Source organism: Heloderma suspectum, chromosome 13, assembly GCF_057233095.1.
Source record: "Heloderma suspectum isolate Gila_16-S chromosome 13, 16-S_ref, whole genome shotgun sequence".
Lineage (NCBI taxonomy): Eukaryota > Metazoa > Chordata > Lepidosauria > Squamata > Helodermatidae > Heloderma > Heloderma suspectum.
The window spans coordinates 18158843-18184409 of NC_139470.1; the positions used below are offsets into that span (position 1 = coordinate 18158843).

At 41.7% G+C, this 25567-nt stretch overlaps 1 protein-coding gene across 2 annotated transcripts in view; it reads left to right on the forward strand.

The window, feature by feature from the left end:
- Positions 1-299: 299 nt before the first annotated feature.
- CLTCL1 (clathrin heavy chain like 1) overlaps positions 300-25567 on the forward strand; it is a 58311-nt gene continuing 33043 nt past the window's right edge. For both annotated transcript variants that reach the window (XM_084819550.1, XM_084819551.1), the window contains exons 1-6: positions 300-620; positions 7495-7702; positions 13907-14175; positions 14493-14654; positions 15169-15282; positions 24439-24612. In XM_084819550.1, coding sequence (XP_084675676.1) covers positions 579-620; positions 7495-7702; positions 13907-14175; positions 14493-14654; positions 15169-15282; positions 24439-24612 — 969 coding nt within the window. In that variant the 5' untranslated portion in view covers positions 300-578. The remainder of the gene's footprint in view (positions 621-7494; positions 7703-13906; positions 14176-14492; positions 14655-15168; positions 15283-24438; positions 24613-25567) is intronic.

Below are 25567 nucleotides of genomic sequence, written 5' to 3' on the forward strand. Positions count from 1 at the left end.
TAATATACATGTGTGTGTGCGTGTGTATATCTATATGTGCGTGTGTATATGTATATAAATTGCATGGGCACGCTTGGGAAGACTTGTGAGGAGAGCGATATCTGAGGAACAGGCTGGAGCGCCGCTTCCCAGGCTCGCGCAGGGACTACTTGTGCCAAGGGAGACCCTCGTGCCTCCCCCCTCTCCCTCTCCCTCTCCCTGCCCGCCTGCCCGCCTGCCTTTTTGGTCTGAGGAGCGGAGTGATCTCCAGAAGGGGGTGATGAGGTCTGGGAGATGAGACAGAAAAGGGAGCCAAAGCTGATGGAGCCGGGGCCGTGAGGGGAGAGGGACGCGTCGCGCCTGCGCAGCCCCTTCCCTGCCTTCTCTGAAGCAGCCCGAGCGAACCGCCCCCCTCCCCTTGCGCGCGCGTGCGTGCGTGTGTGGGGGGCGCAGCCGCGGCTCCCCTCTCTGCTGACAGACCCACGACGCGTCCTTCCCCCCCGACCCGAGGAGCCTCCTTCAGCCCCCCCCCCGACCCGCTTCTCTTTCTTGGGAGCCCCCTCCCTGTGAGGGCGGCTCTCCCCACTCCATCCCCAGCCATGGCTCAAATACTCCCCATAAGGTTCCAGGAGCACTTTCAGGTGAGCAGTTGCTGGTGGGGGTGGGGGTGGGGGTGGGGAGATGAAGGGAGAGGTCGGGAGTAAGGAGCCCCCCTCCCCTCTAATTCATTCCCGCCCCCCTCCAAAACCTCCCACCCCATTTCAGCCTTGGGTGGGATGAGGGGAGGCTGAATGGAATGGGAGGAGGGGCTGCGGCCTAGTGTGGGCAGCGGGTGGGGGGCTTCCTGCTTTGGGAAAGGGGGTGGAGTGGGGAAGGAGAGCGACGCCTCCTTATGAAAAGGGAGTGATTCTATTACTGGGGGGTTTATGAGGATGAACTGGGGGAGAAGCCCCCTTCTGTAGATACATGTGTGTTTGTGGGTTCTCTTTTTTGGGGGGGGGGGCTCTCTGTTTATTTATGCCTCCCACTTCATCATTTTTTCTTTCAGGAAGGATGGCACAATATCTGCCCTAGCTTTTCATTTAACACCGAGGGGGGTGATGGTGCTGCCTTTTTTAAAAAAAATAAATAAAGGAAAAACAAACATACATGAGGAAACGACATTGCACAAAATGCACCTTTCATTCTAATTATTTTGCCCTTGTTAGGGGAAAACGAAGGGGCTCTTGCTGCACCTGATCCAAGAATCGGGTGGTGGTTTTTGTGCCTTAGTGAGGCTTCCTAGTTTTGATTGCAGCCTTTTGCGGGTATTTGTGCAGAGTCACTGGCTGCCTGAATGACTGACTCTCCTCCTCTTTTTTTTTTTTTTTTTTGGTGTGGTGTGTGTGGAGTGGAGAGGGAGGCTCTGAGCTGCCTGCCTGCAGTTACTACACCGTAAGGAACATGGGATGCAGGAAAGGACACACTCACATTAGAACTTGGATGGGGGCAGCAGCTCACAGCTGTGGCCCTGTAATTCTGTTTTCATTGTCGGTCTCTAGATCTTGTGTATCGGAGTGGGGAGGAGGGGTAGCGTTTGGGAGTAGTTCAACAGCGCAAATGGACCTGCAAGATTGGGCAATGAGTAGAAGACTGGGAAGGACCGTGGAATGTGCCGACAGATTTGATCTTGCTGCTGAGAACTCCACATCTATTTCCTTCTACCCCATGTGCAAACATCTCCGGTGGTACTTAAAAAAAATTCTGTAGGAGGATGGACTATATTATGAAGATTTAATTGAGTATGAAATAGTGAGGGAAGGACTGCAGATGTCTAAAAGAAGTGCAGTGGTATGGGGTAGATTGCCATGGATCAGGTATGGGGAAATGTTGGCTTAAGAAAAGACAGTTTATGGCAGGAATTAAAGGAATTCACTAAATGAATGGGAGAACAGGAAGTGGACTTGGCAAATGCTCTTGCCTTCGCCCCTCCCTTCCCCACTTAGGTTAGGGGCATCCATTTCAAAATGTGAACTGCATGATATCACTGAGTTTTGTTATTAGTGTTTAGTAACATAAGTTAAATTTTTATTACATTCCTCTTTACTGTATCATTTAAACATCTTAGATTTTCCCTAGGGAGATATAGGAGCTTGTCGAAATGCCTCATGGTTCCTAAGCACACAAGATGTATTATAAACTTGGTCCTATAGAAGTTTAGCTTTGGAGCTGAGTAACAGCAACTATCAGAACACTTACATGATGGAAATATGATTTGGGGAATAGGTTTAAGACTAAGAATTTACTAGCGTTGTGTAGCATAATCCTGTGTACGTTTACTCGGTAGTAAATCCCACCATGTTCAGTGGGCTGTACTCCCAGGAAAGTGTGCATAGGACTACAGCTTTAATCTCCCAACATTTGTAGTCCGGCTAAGTTAAAGCTTATTAATACTTCTCTTGAAGTATTAGCCACATACAGTTACTGCCTTTCTGTTCTGTTTGACCTTCCAGTTGATTGCTTACCATTAGGTACAAATAATTTGGAATGAAGTTCAATCCCATGGTTATTGTCCACTTTTTTAACCTGTTCTCACTAGTTCAGTAGCTGTTCTCCAGCTACCCTCCTTCCAGATTTGTCTTTGGAGTCTTTTCAGCCCATTGAGTACTCTGCATTATCTCCTCGGTCAGTTCTTCTCTGGGCTTCCTGTCCTTTAACTTCTGTATATTTTATTTATGTACCATCTTCCTTCCAAGGAGCTCAAGGCAGCATACGTGGTTCTTCCCATCCTCTTTGTCATCCTGTGAGGTAGGATAGGCCAAAGGTCACCCAGTGATCTTCGTGGGGATTTGAACCTGTAATTTCCTAGTCCTAGCCTGACACTCTTAACAGTTGCAGTCTAAGCACTGCACTACATTGGCTGGGACCTTCATGTCCTGAGACTATGGCCATTCTCTGTGTGAGGTTGTAACCCCAGCCAAATTGGCATCCCTTTAAATATCTGGACTGTAAACTGCTTTGCTTCCTGAGCAACTGAACATTTCAAGCCATCACACCGACTTGGCTAATGATGGAGGCTTCACTGCCGTAAGCACAAAGTATAGCTTGCAGATCAACAGTTTTGAACATGAATATATGTTCAGAATATGAAGTTTATGTATAACATACTGACTGTTGCACTACTGCAGTCAAACTAAACACTACACTGGCATTGTGTGGAGACCACTGCATGCTGTATAAATGTTCAAACTAATACAGAACCTGGAAATATGTCTGGTTTCAGTATAGTCCGTTAACCAGACTTAAAGTAGTGGGTCACATTTTTGGAAGGGGAAAGACTGACAAACTGGTGTGCATGAATGGGGTACCTCATAGTATATATGTATTTTTTGGTGGTGGTGGTGAAATTGACTGGTGTATTAAAAGTTGTGAACCTGGTTACTGAATGTTAGTAGATATTCTACCAGCTGTTGTTACAAGCAACTGCCTGGAAGTCCCCCTTTTTTACTAAACTGACTCAAGTTTAGTTTTGAAAAACTGATCAAATTAAGTTAATCTTTCAGTGTCATATCATTGTGATGTAGCTATACTATCTTCTCTGAAGATTTCTACATGGGTTACATCCAAGACCTTCTACAAGGTTTATGTGTTCTTGTATCCAGATCTTGCTCAAAGAGGGAGGCCAAAATTGGCCTTCCCCAACCTGGTGCCCTCTGAAAGTTTTGGGCTATAATTCCCATCAGCCCTAGCCAGCATAGCCAGTGTTCAAGGATGAGGGACTTGTAGTCTAAACACCTGGAAACACCAGGTTGGGGAAGACTGGCCAAAGTAATGAGCATTTGTAATAATCTTAAAATGACAAAGTAAGTTTCAGTGAATTCAATGAATATGTGATGTGAATGCAACTCCAAGAAAGCTAAGTGGGTGAGTGTAATTATTGAAAGTAATAAGACTTCAGTGTTTAGTTCTGCTGACTTTGGAAAGCCACGGAGAAGCTAAACCTTATTGAAACTGAAACTCTAAAGAATAATCAGGTTGCTTGATAAAAAAAGAAATTGTAGTTGCTGATATTTAATCTGTTACTTTTGTGTAAGCCTGACATGAATAGTAACTTGGCTAGATGTTATCTACTAGATTTACTTGGATTTTTTGATGTATAGATCAGGTAGCCTACCTACAAGATTAGTTGTCTTAACATTCCTCCTAAGACCACACACAGTGATATGCTCTTAACACAAGAACCTTGCCATATAGTACTTTAGGCATTTAAGTCTGCCATGTCTTTATTTAACAACACATACACCAGGAACACACCTACACATTCTTCGAGATGAGGAGATTACAAATCATTTTCTGAAGAGAACCCCTCATTGACAGAATAATTCCTTCAGAGAATGCAGTTGTGCCGAAAGCTAAAGTTATAGTGATGAGACTTGGAAACTGACTTCATCAATTCCCCTCCAGTTAATTGTGTGGGAACAAATACCCAGTTGGAAATTCGGTTTAAAACTTTATGAAATTATTTTGACTGATCAACTCTGTGGAAATGTTCACTCAGTAATGGTTAGTATAACAGTGAACCAGAGTAGCTCTGATATTGGAGGTAGCATATAGCCATAAGGACAAGTAGCTATTGATAGCATTCTCCTCCAGGAATTTGTCCAATCCCCTTTGAAAGCCATCCAAAGTGGTGTATTATTTATGTAATAATTAAATAAAATACTGTCGTAATTACTCCCTTCCCAAATTCTGTAACAACTGCTCTCTTCCCAAATTCCCCTGAGCATTACTTGACCTTTTTCTCTTTTTGTCAGGTAGTAGAATATTGGAGTAATGGAAATAGTCTAACTAAGGAAAAGCTTCCTTTAATGGGGGAGGTTTATAAAGGGACTGGCCCAGCTTGGTTTTGCCAAGCTTCAGTTTTCCATCTTTCTGAAAATAGTGCTTGGATGTCTCCTACTCATGGTTTTGGCAAGTCTTGAGTTTTTATTTTTGCTTTTGAAGCAAAAACTGACCATTGTAGTTCTTCATATTTGTAGATGTGGAAAACACCCCACAAGATCTGGTTTTGTTTCTCTGAATAAAGTATTATCTTCGATCAGTCTGATTACGACGATACAAGATTGAATAATCTCTGCAGATGTAAAGATGTCACAACAAGAACCTTTGACTCTCTTGTGTGTGGGACTTCAAACTTATGTAGAAGCTGTACAAGATAAACAGAAAGGACTGTCTAAGAACAGCACTTAAACTGTGTTAGCATTTCACACAGTGGGCAATCAAACCAATCATTAGTTCTTGAATTCCTCCATGCTCTGGGTGGATTGGTACACAGAGTGCAACACTGGTCTTCTGAACGCTAGAAAGGGGGAATATAACCTTTCCTTCTGCTGCTATTTTTATGCCTATTACAAAGCATTTCCATCCATGTCTCCTAAGAACAGTCTGTAACTGCAATGAACAGTGCCTATTGATGTAAGAATGGAACATTGCCATAACTGAATGGTGCAGAAATATGACAAGTAGTAATTCATCTTGCTTGCTCAGTGTTCCATAATACAACCTATAATGTATTTGTTTTTTCCTCTTAGTCTTCTCCTCCTTCTCTTCCCCTCCCCCCAGTAGCGGACAGCTGCCCATAAATAGAATCCTGGACAGATTTATTGAGGAACTTCAACATGCTAAGATGGCAAACTTACTATCTTGCAAGCCTAGCCTCCCTTCTCCCCCCTGCAGTGTGTTAGGGAAACTTTTTAAATTGAGAAGTCTTGTATTAACCAAACATTGAAATTTACATGCTTTTGAGCTATTGGTTCCTCTCATTTTTAATGCATGTTTGCCAGATAATTCTATGTTTAGTAGGTATTTGCAGAAAAAACTAATCTTGGTTGAACAGCTGTCATGGTTTTTTCATCCGTTTAGATAGGCTCATGTGTGTTGATGGCTCCCAACAGCAAAATGCTTGGGAATGGCTGCTTAAGACAAGGCTTTAGGGTTGCTGATAGAGTAACTGGAACATAAACATTGCCTTACCCACCCAATTTTGCTGCTTTGATTTTAAAATCTGTCCTGCTAAAATAAGACAGAGTACTAAGAGAAGTTAACACATGGGCAGTAGCGTTCCACTTTCCATGGGGGTGAATACAGACTTGATTCAGTTTCCCATTAATGCACAGTAAATATATGTTACCATTTATGGCAGAGTATGTAGCAAATAAATGCTGAAATAATAAATATTGGGAAGATCAGCGCAATTGCCTAGGAATGTAACTGCAAAAACATTTTTTTCAGGAAGGATGTTGAGGTCTTGTGTGCAGTGCAGAACTATGTTGCTAATAACTAAACAAAACTAAAAATTTAGAGCCCTGCTCCAATACTGGAAGCTGGTACCATGTGATGTAACATCTAATGAAGGGTTGCCATGCTAGAGATGCTAGTGTCTCTATGAGCCCACATATGTCACGAAACTGTTATGGTAACTATAGGAATTGGGTTGTTCTAGTTCACAGACTGAAGAGGTTAACTACTTTATTTCACTGTGTTTAAGATCTGCATGCCACGCACAACCAAATTGCTACAAAGGGTGTGTGAATAGTAAACAGATTGTGAGCTGGACACATGGTGAAGCAATCCTGTGACTGTCCAATCTTTGCATGGATATAATCAGTCCATATTCACAACAAGCTTATGTGGTCATGTGAATTGACACCCCCATGCCATTTAGTAAACTAGTTCTTGAAGGCTTAAGTGAGCCATACCATAAAGGAAGGCAAACTCCATGGTCACAATGAGAGATCTTCTGATGCTACCTAGATCACAAATATAAGCAATCTGTATAGTCAGTTATATGCTTCCCACTTTCTTCACACCCCTATGAGAAATGTTTGCCCCAGGAATAACAGCGGTGGCAATTTGCAACCTGTGCAGATCTTATTTTTTTAGTAAAAACAAACCCTGTCCTTGAGGTGGATCTGTGGTGTTCCAGGATTTTTAACGATACTTGGATTTTTTTGTCATATGTCTTCTGTGTAGCTACTTGTCGCAGTTTTTTTAGCCTGCTTGTAAATAGAAAGTCATGCTGAAATAGTACAGCAGGATCCAGCTTTGTATGTAAATAAAGTAAATTCACATGAATTTACTTGTGGTAACCTGAGGCTTACAAAGCAATGAAGCAGACTAAAGATTGGTTTTAGTTCTGTCTTACTTGCATTATATTATATCAAATTTGTTTTGTTCACCACCCAGGTATTCTTATGGATATAAATTTAATAAAATAAAGAAAAATAAACTGAATATGGTTGTAACAGATGTCGGATATCAGAACTGCTATTATCCATGGGTTACTATAGATTCTATAATATAAAACCAGGCTGAAGTAGAAAGTGTGCCATTCAGCAAAAATACCTTGGACTCTTCCACTCATATGCCCAATAACTTGTGCTTTCTGTTGAATGGTTTGGAGGGTCTTTTCTTCCCCAGAAAGAAGTCAGGCTAATGTAAGTAACTTTCAAACTAACTGGCTATTTTTCCTTTTAGCTCCAAAATCTTGGAATTAATCCAGCAAACATTGGATTCAGTACCTTAACAATGGAATCTGACAAATTCATATGTATCCGAGAAAAAGTTGGTGAGCAAGCACAGGTTGTGATCATAGACATGAGTGATCCAACAACTCCTATCAGGCGCCCAATCTCTGCAGAGAGTGCTATCATGAATCCAGCTTCTAAAGTAATTGCTCTGAAAGGTAAGCTTATTGTCTTACATGCACCTGAAATGATGCTGCTGTACAACAGTAATGTGTTGGTTCTGCTTTGAATTGAATTGAAGTTCAGTGTGTAAGACCTGAACATTCAGTTTTGATAACTGTTGTAAAATTGGCAGGCTGGGAGTAGTATAAAACATTGTAATTGAGTTGTACTAGTAAGGAAGTGGTTTGGGAGTCTCTTAATATAGGGCTTGTCATAGCAAACTATTGAAAATTAATCTTAAGATGACATTGCTACCATTCATTAAGATTGGCAAAATAAAGTATTTTCAGGGCTGGAGAAAATTCTTAGGTACCACCAACTCCAAGGCAGGTCCTGGGTGTCTTTTCCAGCCAAGTACTGGTTCTTCAAGGCAGTGTTCAGCACAGTTTTTGCACATCGTTGAATCTAACAATTGGGTCTCTCTTAAAAACAGACTGTACCTACTGAAGTAAAAATTGTCTGATAAATAAAGCTTAGTTTATGCTGTAAGTCTGGCTTGAAGTCATAAAACTGAAATGTAAAGTTTCTGTTACAGCTTGTCTTCAAGCTGTAAGGAGCTATGTAATCCGAGTGCTGTCTGATCATCACATAAAAATGTCCCTGTAGATGCAGATACAAAAGCTCTTTAGATATAAAATAGTTTTACTATCATTGACTGTGTACTTTCCTTCCTGCATTCTTGTCTTAAAACAGATGGTGAGTTAACTTTGTCCTGACACACTTCATGTTTAATAGTATGAAATGGTCTAATCTCATAAAAAGTACTGAATTCTGTAAAAAGCAATTTGGCACATGATTGTAGACTTAATTGGGATCTCAGTGCTACATCTTGAATTTTGGGGAAATTTTTATCCGCTATTGATTCATGACTTTCTGGTTTATAGCTGTACCAATAGATGGCCGTAACCAATCCCATTATAGTACAGTTAATTGACAAAATCAAGTCACAATACTTTTATGAGAGACCTTTGCTAGCATGGTGTCTTGTGTGCTAGTCACTTATTTGATCTTAAATGTGGTACTTCGTCCCAAAAGTCCGTGGCAATACTCGCAGGGGTCCACGATGCAATTTTTACCGTTTAACTTGTATTGGGAATCCATGAACAGCAGCTGGATGTATGTGTGGACTTAGCATGTCCAAGCTTGCTAAAAATATATCCTGGCGGTAGCAGCCAGGCTATGAATGTACGCCATGGGGTAAATGTTAACTTTTGACCTAAGATTCACTTGCATATATAATGCTTTAATTCAAATTATCTTGGCCCCCTGTGAATCGAGCTATTGGCCAGGAAAGCTAATATTTAGTGATAATCCTGGACATAATTCTGTCTAATACACTATTTTGTCATGCAATAAGTGCTAACCCCAGAGATGCAAATAACATAGACTACAAACATAACTTAGAGTCTCCTCCACATCAACAGTTCCTGTAGCACTACCATATCTTTTTTTTTACTTGCCTCTTAAAAAAAAAAAAAAAGAGTCCAGATGGGCAGGCATGACAGCACCTCTCCAAAATACAATTATTCAGTAGTAGCAGCAGGACTAAATTTGCACAAAAACATAATGTCCAACAGAAATATAAATCAACTCGCATTAAAATGCAAAGGAAACATTACTTTAGAAATGCACTCCAAATGTTCCCTACTGTTGGAGTGTGGTGATGACAAATGATATCTGCATATTATATCTTGCCTGAAGCTTGCATTCCTTGTGCGAGCATTGAACATACAATACCAGTCCTTCAGAAATGTAATGCTTCTCTAAACTGTGATAAGAGTATGGTGCGTGCATACAAATTGCATTTCTGGATTGCATGTGGCATTCCCACAGTGACCAAAGCATCATTGTCCTTGTATCTATGTATCCTGTGTTGTACTGTACCATGAGAGCACCTCCAGTGATCAGCGTTGAGCAGAATGGGGGAATGCAGCACTTTTTGGAAGACATTTCCATACGCACAGCATGGAAATGCAAAAACACAATTTCATGCTCTACACTTGCACAGATGTAAAAGTGTTTTACATGTAAAAGTGTTCAAAGCCTTTTTTCCTGGAATTTGACAGAACTATTCAGGCCTGCATTTAAAAAAGAAAAGAAAGGTGGCACCTGAATAGAGAACAGATGTTTGCCTTTTTAAGATAAGCGACATAACTCAATTGTGCAATTCTTGGTGCTTTGTACTAATCCTTTCTTGAGGCTAGACTCTATTGTGGGTAAGCTTCCTTGGTGGGATGACAACATACAATTTAACCTGCTGGAAGGAACTTTACTTGACAGGCTGGGGTGAAATTGTTGCATGTTGCTCTTCCCCCAAATTCTGTTGGAGTACTCTTGTCCTTAACAGCTTACTCAAACACGAGTCTTGCTTGTTAGGGTTCTCCTGGTCTTGGCATGCTCCCCCCCATACAGTTCTGTACAAAGGAATTAGTTGAAGAGGCAACAGTTATTAATATCATCTCTTGAGTTGGAAGATAAAACCCTCTTGCATCGCACGGCCTTCTGGCCTCACTGTCTGCTGTCCCCCATACATGTATGTGTATAAACTTTGCAGCCGAGGGCAACACTTCATGCATCTGAAGTTGGCTCTAGCCCATGAAAGCTTATGCCACAATAAGTCTGGTTGGTAAGGTTCGATAGGATTCTGTTTTTGCTGCAAGTGACCAGCTACCCCTTGAAGTCAGTGGTGCAGCTAGGGCTGGACCCTGGCACCAAAATCCAGGGCCCCACAGTCCAAGCGCCCCCCAAATGACCACCCAGAGAGCAGCAGGTGCAGAAGCAAACTCACTGTATTCCTGTAGTCATGATGATGTTATGGTTTAAGTTTAAAATGCAAAACTGCACATGCTCAGTTTTTTTAATTAGGGTTGGAAACAGTTTTGTGATGTTGAAGCTGTTTTGAAGCATGGAATGGCAATGGGGGGAGGGGGAGATAAATGTTACTTGTATGCTTCACAGGTAAAGTTGTACAGATGGCCATAGTAAAGCACCCACCCATAGGACCATTAAGTTCAGGGCCTGAAATGACCTAGCTGCACCACTGGATGATGATTATGATAGAATAGAGTTTATTGAATTAGTTTGAAGACCATAATCATAATAATCCTATGTTTCAAGTGCTTGTTAGTATACCCTGATGGAGAGCAAGTGTTTGCGGTACATTGGGGTCTTGCCTTCTAAAATTGACAATATCCTCATCTCTGTAAATGTAGTCACTTTCATGTCATTGCTGCAATAGTAGGGTCTCTTCCGTAAGACAGGAATTAGTATAGCAGGTCATACAAGACACTCTTCAAAGATTCTTGCAAAGAAAATATGTCTACAATCGTATGTGTATGTGTGTATATATGGTTTAAAGTTAGCTTTGGCTAAAGAATTATCTGGCGATTGCATTGAAACAGAAACACTAAAAATCCCCATTTGGGAGTCCAGCATTACTTTGGATATAGTTAAAGTCGGAGGGAAAGGATGAGGAATAGAATTAGATTCAAGTCTTTCAGGGGCATTGCACGTAGAGATGTGTTGAGCTACAAAAACAAGACAATGGATTCAGAGCAGTGGCTCTTGGTATGAGGAGATCCTAGGCAGTGCTTGAATTCCATAAGCCCCAATCCCTGACTGTCTTTCCTCCCACTGCCCCACTTTGTCAAATCATGGCCCCTCTGTGTAGCCTTGTAAGTAGTAGCAAAGAGGGTTGTTGGAGCTTAGCCCCCATTTAATGCAAGTGCTGATCTTAGGGAGGTGCAGACAGCTGCATTTCCTTTTTTAACTAGGAAAAGAGGCTTCCTGCTTGATCTTTCCAGCCTGTGTGCAGCAAACATACCTGGTGGCCATGGATTACTTCTGACCCTGATCCAAGGATCTCTTTCTTTGTCATCAGAAAAAAATAGTGTCTCATTTCTTCTTTGCTGGTCTGCCTCCCTTCTATCCCTGTGCTGCCCTGCCCCCTGCATCATCCAGGCCATTTTACTTCTGGTGAAAAGTAGTAGTGATCCGTCTTGATTCCAGATGGGATAGTTAAGCTTGGCTGTGCAGGACGTGATGCCTTTGTAGGTCTGTAAAGGAAATGGGAACTTGGGAAGGAACACTAATTATCTATCTATCTATCTATCATGTGTGTCCATGGTATACTTTAATATCCTTACTTCGGACCACAGATGTTTCCAAAAAGAATTGCAAATACATGTGGATCCTCTCTGTTTGGGCTGTACTGGAAATTGACCTCACTTAGAGCCACTAGTGTTATATTGCTTGACACCCCCAAATGACACTGAGTACCCATGTGAGTTGAATTCTAGAACATGTTCTAGAGCATGGCTAGTAAATGTTGTTGCTTTTGTATATTGTCAACAGCCCAAGTCCGAAAAGCTTCGGCTCAAGGTATTTAGCTTAAGACAGAAGTAAACTGGATCATAAGAACCATACTAGATCACACCAAAGGCCTATGTAGTCCTGTTCCCACAGTGGCCAATCAGATGACCAGGGGAAGCTCACAAACAGGACATGTGTGCAATAGCACCCTCCTACCTGGCATATAGAGGCATACTGGCTCCGATGCTGCAGGTAATACTGGAGGCCATGATGACTAGTAGCCTTTGAGAAGCTTATCCTCTGTGAATTTGTCTAATCCTCTTTTAAAGCTGTCCAAGTTAGTGGTCATCACTACATCTTATGGTAGTGAATCCCATAGTTTAACTATATGATGTGCAAGCTAGCGCTCTCACAACTTTTAGGTTATGCTTTTGAGAAGCAGATGCTAAACATTTTTTAGAAGATCATCTGCTGGGAAGACCATTGCTTAATTTCCGCTTTTTAAAATCCTGTCTACTGAATATTGACTCTTTCCTCCTTTGATGTTTTTAGTTACAACACTGGTAACGGTTTTAGAAAGCCTACTAAAATTTAGACCTCCTTTAGGTCTAAAGGGGAGAAAAGGGCATATTTTCTTTGTAGGTTGGCTTACCTGCTCATGTCCTGTAAATAAGTAAACTTTTTAGGAAGCAGAAAATCACCAACAACAGCATCACATATGGGCTAAGCCATTTAGGTCAATATTGATGTATTGCTGTCTCTCAGCTTACTTGAGGAAGGTAGGAATGAAATGCAGGATGCAGTAGCATAAGAAGGAAGATTCTGGTCAGAACAGTAAAGGCATCTTTCTGCAATGATATGCAGCATTCTAGTTTCACTAAACAGCCTGTTTAAAATCTACCTCTGCTTTTGAAGCTGGTAGAAGATTGTCCCAAAGTAGCTTTTGATTTTGAGGCAAAATACTGAAGATGAAACCCCCTGCTCTACATGTGCACACTCTTTCAGTGTAGTGTAAAATATAGACAAGCAATGGAGTAGAAATTTATCTATGGTAAAAACATAAAATGATGTTTTGTCAAAGGATAGGGTGGATATCTTTGACTTATATCCTGCTGATATGACCTGGCCTCAGTCATTTCCAGGTCTATCTTTATACAATGTGGCAATAGCATTTCATATGACAGTTTTTTTCTGACAGTACTGTAGCTAACGTTGACATAGTCTACTCTATGCAGCCCCATATCAGTTTCCTTATCTTCCCCAGCTATGGCTATGCCATAAACTTCAGTATACCTACCTTGGCTTCTGCCTGTTCCTAAAGAAGCTTTACAGGCAAGATGTGAAGCATAGGCATTAGCAGATTGCTGTTATGTTCTGTGTGGCAATGCTACCCTTGGCTTTCCCTTCTTGAACTCTAAGCAGCTGCACACAAGGCTTAGTGCTTAAATTACCTACATGTCATGTACTAGTGACCAGGCTAAGTCCATTGGAATAGATGGGGCTCTGGATAAAGTACTTCTCTGTAAAACTGTTGGATTTAGTCATCAGTCAATTAATACTCCGCTTGCAGTATTCTAAATTATGCTGGATCTACACATGCAGCAGAGTGAGGAGGTAAAATGGACTGTACCATTTTTCATCTGCAGCTAGAGGAACGTTCAAAAACAGGGTTTTGCCCAGCTGCTATTGAAAGTGGTACTATGCCTTTTTTTAGCACCTCATTTCTTCTGCATGTATAAATGAGGCCTTTGACAGCTGTAGTCTTAGGAACCTTTCTAAATTGTATTTTATTAAAAGAAGAAGAAGATGTTTCTATTGCTGCAGGGATAGTTGTTTCTTAATATTTTGGAGGTCTGTGATTCTCCTTGTCTTTCTGTCTTATACACCAGCGGGGAAAACGCTCCAGATCTTTAACATTGAGATGAAAAGTAAAATGAAAGCACACACGATGGCTGAGGAAGTGATCTTTTGGAAATGGATATCTGTGAATACAGTTGCCTTAGTGACGGAGACGGCAGTTTATCATTGGAGTATGGAAGGAGACTCTCTACCACAAAAGATGTTTGACAGACATGCCAGTCTTGCAGGCTGCCAAATCATCAACTATAGAACAGATGAAAATCAAAAGTGGCTACTTCTAATAGGAATCTCTGCCCAGGTAAGGAAAGCTATGGAATATTGCAGGGGATTCAAGTATGCATCGAAGCATGTGGATTGAAGAAATCTGGCTATTAGATGACATGTTTCTTCATCACAGCTGGCAAGTGGCACAACTGTTCATAGAACATATGGTGAAGCCATAAGCTGTGGCATGTTTCTGCATCTGTTCTGTCAAATTAGTAGTTGGAATCTCTTATGGCAGGAGCTAGGGTAAGAGGCTCTGAATGAATTAAGAATCTGAATCTTTATGTTCTTGGTGTTAATGATGCTCTTAACCACTATAGCCATTGAGTGTTCAAGTGTTTGTTTTGTCAGCAAAATCGTGTAGTTGGTGCCATGCAACTGTATTCAGTGGATCGAAAAGTTTCCCAACCCATAGAGGGACACGCAGCAGCCTTTGCAGAGTTCAAAATAGAAGCAAACGCCAAGCCCTCCACCCTATTCTGTTTTGCTGTGCGAAGCCCTGCAGGAGGCAAGGTAAAAACTTTACGCTGCTCATTGTGACTAAAAGCGACTGTTAGCTTGGATGAAGGTGAAGAGCTGACACTCCCCCCTACCCCCAGTGGAGTGAAGTTCCTCAAAAGCTTTTTGCACTAAGAGCTTGCACCAATGTAGCCAAATGATGCAAGCCATTGTACAAACATTAAAAAAGGAGGTCTTATATACAGTTAAAGGTTTGGGTTGGAACACCTGGTGATGATCCTGCACCTCATCCTAATGTGTTTCGACAAACAATGGAAGTAACCATTTCAAATTGGATTATCAAAGTGCCAGTAAATGTAACTTGATGTACAAGCCTTGTGATGCATTCAGGCTATGGAACAAACTAGTGTAGAATGTTTAAGGAGTTGAGTGTTTCAAACTATGTGCAAACTAAGAAAAATCCATAGCACTATTTGAGCAGTTGTCTATTCTGAGGAACATCTGGTTTTGAGTAAGCTTTTCTGCTTCAGAGTAACCCATTGCTGATAATTCTGTGGTGTCTTCTCAGCTGCATATAATTGAAGTGGGCCAACCTGCTGCTGGAAACCAGCCCTTTGTCAAGAAAGCTGTTGATGTGTTTTTCCCTCCTGAGGCTCAGACAGATTTCCCAGTAGCAATGCAGGTAATGAATCAGGGGTGTTTTTAAACTTCTGGTAACCTATCAGGGCTGCACCTGAGTGTAGCAATAGTAGTGCATGACCTCTACTGGCTATCAGGGCCTGGACAATATAGAACTTAGAGCTCTCCAAAGCACTGCATTGGTACGCAGACCTGTTTAAAATAATCAACAGTTGAGCTAGGCTACTGATTCATGCAATTTGTGTGAGATCATAATGCTGCTAAGATGGGATTCAGAGAACTTTTATGTCATTTGTATGTGAAAACCCCTCTTTGCTGAAGAGGCACCAACATGGCAAGCTACTCTAGAAACTGAAGGGGTTTCTGAAAGCAGATCAAGATATGGCACAGATGTGGGGTAGAGGTGGAGGCCTGGTCTTCAAAGAACGATCGGATCCCACTGGGTACAACCAAGCCCTTGGAGACCACAGCTAGAGTACAACTTCTCCTTCTTAGCTGAATGTTGGCTCTGGTTTCTTGCAGCCATTGTATTCTAGACAGGTGTCTGTCTGCTTGTTACAGAGTACTGTCAATGGTGTGATTATTTATATGTCATTTGTATCCTGCCTTTCCACCCAAAATGGCACTCAGGGCGGCTAACGGTAATACAAATTAAAATCAAAATCTTCATTAAAACATAACATAAAAACATATATTTTAAAACACAACTAAAAACACAACAATGAAAGAAATAGCACCTAACCAATTAACCCCCCCCCTTCAGCAACAGACCAGTTTACATTCCAAAGGCCTGCCTGAGTAAAAACATCTTTGCCTGCTGGTAAAAGGACAACAGAGAGGGAGCCAACCCAGCCTCTCTCAGCAGGGAGTTCCAGAGCTTGGGAGCAGCCATTGAAAAACATGAGACTGCTGCTGTCAAAGTGAGACCAGTTCCTAAAATTTACTGCAGAATACTGGAACACATGCAACTACTTGGGGTCCATTGCAGTGAATGTTGGGGTTATAGTCAGTCGGTCAATCTGATGCTGTGGTGGTGGTGACAGTGGACAGTTGCTGTACTGTCGTACTTTGGTATCATTAAGCTGAATTGAGCACATTTAAATTTGCTCACCCTCAGAGTCCTGCTGCGAATTATGCTGCTATTTCTAGTCTAAATTCAAAGTACACGGAAAGGAAAGGTTCCTCCTGTGCAAGCACCAGGTCATTACTGACCCCTAGAGGGATGCCGCTTGTGCTGGCGTTTTCATGGCAGACTGTAGCGGGGTGGTTTGCCATTGCCTTCCCCAGTCGTGACTACCTTTCCCCCAGCAAGCTGGGTACTCATTTTACCGACCTCGGAAGGATGGAAGACTGAGTCGACCTGGGCCAGCTACCTGACACCCGGCTTCCGCTGGGATCAAACTCAAGGTCGTGGGGAGAGTTTCGGTTGCAATACTGCCGCCTACTACTCTGCGCCACAGTTGTAAAAACCAATTAGAAATAAGCAAACAAGCACACAACTGTAAATAGGTCAAGTAATAACAATATAATATACTAACAATATGAACACACAATGAACGTAATGGGTGTTAGTGATCCATCTGAAATAGATTGTTGTTGGAACAATATAATTATACATATGAAAACAATGTGAATACAATTGTACATATATTGGAAGATAACAGAAGCATCTGTATCACAGGTATATACATATAAATAGTATAATTGATTCAAGGATCTCAAAGTCCATCCAAAAAGTCTTACAGGAATCCGGTGTAATCCTGTTTCGCATATGAGTTGCTTCATATAATAACTGTAAAGATATTAAGATCTATAGTAACATATATATGCACACATATGCACACACAGGCACACACCTGTGTGTGCATGCATATGCACATACGTACACACGGTATTTGTTGTATTTATATGCACACTAGTTGTCAGTTATTATCCCAAAATGTACATGTACAAAAACATTATTTCAAATAAATACAAACATTCTTGTTAAGAATTGTTGCCATAATCTTATCAAAAATCACTTACAAAAAAGCGGGGCTGTACTTTATAAGCAAGGAAATTGTTTCAACTCACTGTCCTTAGACTCAACAAAAAAAGCTGTGGCAGTATTGTAACACTGCCACAGTTGTAATAGTTTTTCGAAGAAGCTGCTTAAACTGCTGGCATAGCTTGCATTTTATGTCATAGAGCTTCCCAGAGCTAAGAAAGAACAACACTTCAAGCATGTAATATCGGTACATTACTGAAAAATTTCTTTGAAATGAGACAAAGTAACCAAACAAACCTCAGACCACAGGCAGACAATTTCTCCTGCTCTAAAGTTGATGAGTTGAGTCAGCAGCTGTGAGCATACCAATTCGTAGCAGGTTTTAAATACCCAGTGTTGAAAAAAAGGCTAAGTCATCCATGTTACTATTAAAGGTATAGTGTCTGGCTTCATATGCCATCAGAAAAATATCGCCAACACAAATGCCTGTATATATTACACAAAAGATGCCAGATCCAGAGAAACATTCAAACCTTTAGGGATCACAGACACTAGTTTGAAAATCCACTCCACCTCCTTACATAGCAGTAAGTTATTATAATCTGTCCAATTGTGTTTGTGAGAATAAATTCTGTGTATAACTAGGAACTTAAAGTCCTCATGCGTATGAGCCCGTTCTGCAAAATGTTGCACCAAGGGAGCATCCAAAACGCAGTTTCTTAATTTGGACCGATGTTCAATAATCCTAGTTTGAATGGTACGAGAGGTTTTTCCCACATACAATAACCCACATGGGCAAATAATAACATAAATAACTCGCTTGGTTGCACAATTGGAAAAAATATGTAATTCAAAATGTCAATGATTTTTGTTAAGATTATGGTAACAATTCTTAACAAGCAGGTTTGTGTTTATTTGAATAATGTTTTTGTACATGTACATATTATGATAATAACTGAAAACGGTCCCGAAGAGTCGGACACGACTGAACAACAACAACACCTCCCTTGTGGACCGTGGGAATGCTGTAGACATCATATACCTCGACTTCAGCAAAGCTTTCGACAAAGTGCCCCATGATATCCTGATGAGCAAACTAGCTCGAAGTGGGCTAGATGAAACAACGATCCGGTGGATCCACAGTTGGCTACAGAATCGGACTCAAAGAGTGCTTCTCAATGGGACCTTCTCCAACTGGGGAGAGGTAACGAGTGGGGTACCGCAGGGCTCAGTCCTGGGCCCAGTGCTCTTCAACATTTTTATTAATGACTTGGAGGAGGAGGTGCAGGGAATGCTGATCAAATTTGCAGATGACACAAAATTGGGTGGGATAGCTAATACTTTGGAAGACAGAAACAAAATTCAAAGTGATCTTGATAGGCTGGAGCGCTGGGCAGAAAACAACAGAATGGCATTTAATAGGGACAAATGCCAAGTTCTGCACCTAGGAAAAAGAAACCAAATGCACAGTTACAAGATGGGGGATACGTGGCTCAACCACACTACGAGCGAGAAGGATCTTGGAATTGTCGTCGATCACAAGCTGAATATGAGCCAACAATGTGATGTGGCTGCAAAAAAGGCAAATGCTATTTTGGGCTGCATTAATAGAAGCATCGCTTCCAAATCCCGGGAAGTACTAGTTCCCCTCTACTCAGCACTGGTTAGGCCTCATCTGGAGTACTGTGTCCAGTTCTGGGCACCACACTTTAAGAAGGATGCAGACAAGCTGGAGAGGGTTCAAAGGAGGGCAACAAAGATGATCAGGGGACTGGAAACAAAGCCCTATGAAGAGAGACTGAAAGAACTGGGCATGTTTAGCCTTGAGAAGAGAAGACTGAGGGGAGATATGATAGCACTCTTCAAGTACTTGAAAGGTTGTCACAGAGAAGAAGGCCAGGATCTCTTCTTGATCATCCCAGAGTGCAGGACACGGAATAATGGGCTCAAGTTACAGGAAGCCAGATTCCGGCTGAACATCAGGAAAAACTTCCTGAGTGTCAGAGCAATACGGCAATGGAACCAATTACCTGGGGAGGTGGTGGGCTCTCCCACACTGGAGGCCTTTAAGACGAGGCTGGACAGCCATTTGTCAGGGATGCTCTGACTTGGATTCCTGCATTGAGCAGGGGGTTGGACTCGATGGCCTTGTAGGCCCCTTCCAACCCTACTATTCTATGATTCTATGATTCTATGATTCTAACAATGTGAATATAAATATACTAAATACTGTGTGTGTACATAAGTGCATATGCATGCACACACATGTGTGTGCATATGTGTGCATATAAATATGACTATAGATCTTATATCTTAATATTTTTACAGTTATTATTTATCTGAAGAAGCAACTCATATGCGAAACAGGATTACACAGGATTCCTGTAAGACTTTTTGGATGGACTTTGAGATCCTTGAATCAGTTATAATATTTATATGTATATACCTGTGATACAGATGCTTCTGTTACCTTCCAATATATGTACAATTGTATTCACATTGTTGTTGGAACTATATAATTATACATATGAAAACAATCTATTTCAAATAGATCACTAACACCCATTACGTTCATTATGTGTTCATATGTTAGTATATTATATTATAAGCAGTTGTGTGCTTGTTTGCTTATTTCTAATTAGTCTAAATTCAAAACATGAGGTCAGATAATGGTGGAGACCTCCCAGTGGGTTGGTGGCTGAAAACTGTATCTGCAGACAGAAAGGAGGGCAGTGCCAGACACAGGTGAAAAGGAAAAAGAGGCAAAGTCTGAAAGCGGTACTGGAATATATGGAACATTTTATTGTACGGTATAAAAAGTCCAGCATGTTTCAGCAAACGCCTTCTTCAGGAGCAAAAATAGTCCTTGGAATACTTAAAAAAAATAATGCTTGGTGCAAAGCTTCTTCTGTCAAAAAAAATAAGCTTTGCATCGAGTTCTTTGGACGGACTAGTTTTGTCCCTGAAGAAGGTGTGTGCTAAAACGTATTGGACATATTATACAGTACAAGTTCTTCAGTACATATTCTGGCACCATTTTAGGCATTGTGCTTTTCTGCTCACCTAAAAAGTGTATTGGACCAGGTCAAAGTCTACCCGCTAGACTAATTGGGCTGATGATGTTGGTTTGTACGTTGTTCCTACATTCCTTGTTTATATGTGGATGCATATTATCCATTCTGTTTTATTCTAGCCCAGAGCTAGGCATGAGATTTCACTCCTCTTGAACAAATCGGTACTGCCTAATACTTACACTAAAAATCTGAGAACTAATATTGAGCTGGGATCCACCTTTCTGAAGTAATAAAATTTTGTCTTGTCTTTAGGTGTTATTTAATGAACTTAAAGATTAATGCAGTTCAGTGGGTAAGAGTCATAGATTTAGATTTTGGCTCCACCCTAAACATCTTGGCTAGCCTTGAGCAAGCCACCATTACTTGGTTTTGCCTCTTCGCTCTCCTTCCCATAACACATACTTTATAGCTTTGTATTGCTAAGAATATATAGCACTCCTCCTAAGTGAAAATATAGAAGTCTTCATAAGCACTCAAATAACTTCACGTAGAAAGGACTTTAGATGTGTGACAGCCTTCTACATTGTGTCTGCAATAGTTTTGCAAGAAGTTGCTACTCCACCCTGCAAGATGGGCTAGGGCTGAAAAACAGTGTCTTTCCCAAGGCTTCTGTTGCACAGGTAGGGCTTAAACCAGAGGAGTGTCCCACTTTTTTTTTTTTTTACTGACTGTTCCACTGTTGCATTAGGCATAACAGCGCTCAACTTCTCATGTTAAAACAATTTGTTGTTGTTGTTCAGTCGTTAAGTCGTGTCCAACTCTTCGTGACCCCATGGACCATAGCACACCAGGCCTTCCTGTCCTCCGCTCTCTCCCGGAGTGTGCTGAAGTTCATATTCATTGCATCGGTGATGCTATCTAGCCATCTCATCCTCTGCCATCCCCTTCTCCGTTTGCCTTCAATCTTTCCCAGCATCAGGGTCTTTTCCAGGGGGTTTTCGCTTTGCATTAGGTGGCCAAAATATTTGAGCTTCAGCTTCAGTATCTGTCCTTCCAATGAGCAGTCACGGTTGATTTCCTTTAGGATGGGCTGATTTGACCTCCTTGCAGTCCAGGGGACTTGTAAGAGTCTTCTCCAGCACCACAGTTCAAAAGCATAAATTCTTCGGTGCTCAGCCTTCCTTATAGTCCAGCTCTCACAACCATACATTATTACTGGGAAAACCATAGCTTTGATTATACGGACCTTTGTCGGCAAGGTGATGTCTCTGCTTCTTACTGTGCTGTCTAGGTTTGCCATAGCTTTCCTCCCAAGGAGCAAGCGTCTTTGAATTTCATGGCTACAGTCACCGTCTGTGGTGATCTTGGAGCCCAAGAAAATAAAATCTGTCACTGCTTCCATTTCTTCCCCTTCTATATGCCAGGAAGTGATGGGACCAGATGCCATGATCTTAGTTTTTTTAATGTTGAGTTTCAAACCGGCTTTTGCACTCTCCATCTTCATCCTCAACAAGAGGCTCTTGAGATCCTCTTCGCTTTCTGCCATTAGGGTGGTATCATCTGCGTATCTGAGGTTGTTGATAATTATCCTGGCAATCTTAATTCTGACCTGTGATTCATCCAACCTGGAGTTTCTCATGGTGTACTCTGCATATAAGTTAAATAAGCAGGGCGACAATATACAGAGAAAGTAGTCCTTTCCCAATTTTGAACCAATCGGTTGTTCCATGTCCTGTTCTTACTGTTGCTTCTTGACCCTCTTACAGGTTTCTCAGGAGACAGGTAAGGTGGTCTGGTACTCCCATCTCTTTAAGAATTTGCCACAGTTTGTTGTGATCCACACAATCAAAGGCTTTAGCATAGTCAATGAAGCAGAAATAGACGTTTTTCTGGAATTCTCTTGCTTTCTCCATGATGCAGCGAAAGTTGGCGATTTGATCTCTAGTTCCTCTGCCTCTTCGAAACCCAGCTTGTACTTCTGGTAGTTTTCGGTTCACATACTGCTGAAGCCTAGCTTGTAGGATTTTGAGCATCACCTTGCTGGCATGTGAAATGAGCGCAATTGTACGGTAGTTTGAACACTCTTTGGCATTGCCCTTCTTTGGAATTGGAATGTAAACTGACCTTTTCCAGTCTTGTGGCCACTGTTGAGTGTTCCAAATGTGTTGGCATATTGAGTGCAGCACTTTAACAGCATCATCTTTTAGGATTTTAAATAGCTCAGCTGGAATACTGTCATCTCCGCTAGCTTTGTTGTTAGTAATGTTTCCTAAGGCCCACTTGACTTCACTTTCTAGGATGTCCGGCTCAAGTTCAGTGAGCACACTATCATGGCTATCAGGGACATTAAGATCTTTCCTGTATAGTTCTTCTGTGTATTCTTTCCACCTCTTCTTAATCTCATCTGCTTCTGTTAGGTCCCTGCCTTCTTTGTCCTTTATCATGCCCGTCTTTGCACAAAATGTTCCCTTGAGATCTCCGATTTTCTTGAAAAGATCTCTCATCTTTCCCATTCTATTGTTTTCCTCGATTTCTTTACATTGTTCATTTAGGAAGGCCTTCTTGTCTCTCCTTGCTATTCTCTGGAAATCTGCATTCAGTTGGGTATATCTTCCCCTGTCCCCTTGCTTTTTCCTTCCCTTCTTTCCTCAGCTACTTGTAAAGCCTCATCAGACAGCCACTTTGCTTTCTTGCATTTCTTTTTCTTTGGGATGGATTGAGTTGCTGCCTCCTGAGCAATGTTACGGACCTCTGTCCATAGTTCCTCAGGCACTCTGTCTATCAGGTCTAATCCCTTAAATCTGTTCCTCACCTCCACTGTATATTCATAAGGGATATGATTTAGGTCATACCTGAATGGTTTAGTGGTTTTCCCTACGTTCTTCAACTTAAGCCGAAATTTTGCAGTAAGAAGCTCATGATCTGAGCCACAGTCAGCTCCAGGTCTTGTTTTTACTGACCATATAGAGCTTCTTCATCTTTGGCTGCAAAGTACATAATCAATCTGATTTCAATATTGACCATCTGGTGATGTCCATGTGTAGAGTCGTCTCTTGTGCTGTTGGAAAAGAGTGCTTGCTATGATCAGCGTGTTCTCTTGGCAAAACTCTATTAGCCTTTGTCCTGCTTCATTTTGTACACCAAGGCCATGCTTGCCTGTTATCCCGGTGATTTCTTGACTTCCTACTTTAGCATTCCAATCCCCTATGATGAAAAGGACATCTTTTTTTGGTGTTAGTTCTAGAAGGTGTTGTAGGTCTTCCTAGAACCGATCAACCTCAGCTTCTTCGGCCTCAGTGGTTGGGGCATAGACTTGAATTACTGTGATGTTGAATGGTTTGCCTTGGATTCGTACTGAGATCATTTTATCATTTTTGAGATTGTACCGCAGTACTGCTTTTCCCACCCTTTTGTTGACTATGAGTGCTACTCCATTTCTTCTAAGGGATTCTTGCCCACAGTAGTAGATATGATGGTCACCTGAATTAAATTCGCCCATGCCTGTCCATTTGAGTTCGCTGATTCCCAAGATGTCGATGTTCAATCATGCCATCTCATATTTGACCACCTCCAGCTTACCTTGATTCATTGATCTGACATTCCAGGTTCCTAAACAATATTGTTCTTTACAGCATCGGACTTTCTTTTCGCCACCAGACACATCCACAGCTGAGTGTCCTTTCAGCTTTGGCCCAGCTGCTTCACTCTTTCTGGTGCTACTTGAAAATTCCCTCTGCTCTTCCCCAGTAGTATACTGGACACCTTCCGACCTGAGGGGCTCATTTTCTGGCGTCATATCTTTTAGCCTTGTGATATGTTCCATGGGGTTTTCTTGGCAGGAATACTGGAGTGGGTTGCCATTTCCTTCTCCAGTGGACCACATTTTGTCAGAACTCTCTGCCATGACCTGTCCGTCTTGGGTGGCCCTGCACGGCATAGCTTATGGCTTCACTGAGTTACGCAAGCCCCTTCTCCACAACAAGGCAGTGATCCATGAAGGAGGTTAAAACAATACTTGCTCTTTAATCGGAAGTGTAAGAAACGGGTGAAATCTCTTCAATTGCACATGTTAAGTTCTTTCTGCTTTGCTGTAGGGTTAGCTTGCACTCCTAATGAGATGCTTAGTAGCTAGCAAACAAATTTCTGGTCTGTTCAGTTTTAAGAGTTTAACCGTGTCCTTTTCTTCGATGTCTGGTAGATTGGAACAAAGCATGGTGTTATCTATCTGATTACAAAATACGGATACGTTCATATGTATGACTTGGAATCTGGAGTGTGCATCTACATGAACCGTATTAGTGCAGACACCATCTTTGTAACTGCGCCTCATGAACCTACCTCGGGAATTATTGGAGTGAATAAAAAAGGGCAGGTAAGACTGGGGCATGAGACTTCTAAGCTATAGATCAGCTTTTCCCCACCTGGCACCCTCCAAATGTACTGGGCTGCAACTATCCTATTTCCTAGCCAGCCCAGCCATTGGGGAAGGCTGCTGGAGATAAAGATTTATCGCTCCCTTGCCTGCCTATTGGAGGGCTCTCACTTTAGCTCTGCATTTTAACTTAATCTGACTACTGGGTCAAATATTGTGGTGGCTTTCCTTATTTGTTAGTTTATTTATTTATTTATTTATTTATTTATTCGTTTTATTTATTAATTAAATTTATTAATCACCCATCTGGCTGGTCACCCAGCCACTCTGGGCGATGTACAACAATAAAAACAGTTCAAAACAATAAAAATTCACCATTAAAAACATCACATTTCTAAAATTACCCTAACCCAACCCAAATGCTTGCCTGAACAACCATGTTTTCAATGCATGGCGGAAGCTCATTAAAGAGGGGGCATGGCGGAGTTTCCTAGGGAGGGAGTTCCACAGAGTGGGGGCCACCACAGAGAAGGCCCTCTCCCTCATCCTCACTAGCCTAGCTGTCCTGGCTGATGGGACAGAGAGAAGGCCATCCAAGGCTGATCTTGTTGAGTGGCCTGTCTGGTGTTGCTGGAGGCGCTCCTTAAGTCACCATCTTGCTTGGCCCTGACCTAACTTGTATAGGTTGTTGACTCATTGCTTCAAAATTGTGCAGAGGTGATGCAGAGTAACTTCCTAAAGTTCCCAGAGGTACGTTCTCTTAAGAATTCTGTTCACAGCTTGGCGTCACGGGTGCCCACACACATGGTGGCTGCTTCCTTTGTGGCAATGGTGGCAACATAATAGCTTCCAATGAAGCTGAGTGGTGGGAGATTTGGGACAGATAAAAGGAAGGACTACTTCGCACAGTGCATAATTATATGGGATTCACTTCCACTAAGTGTAGTGATGGCCA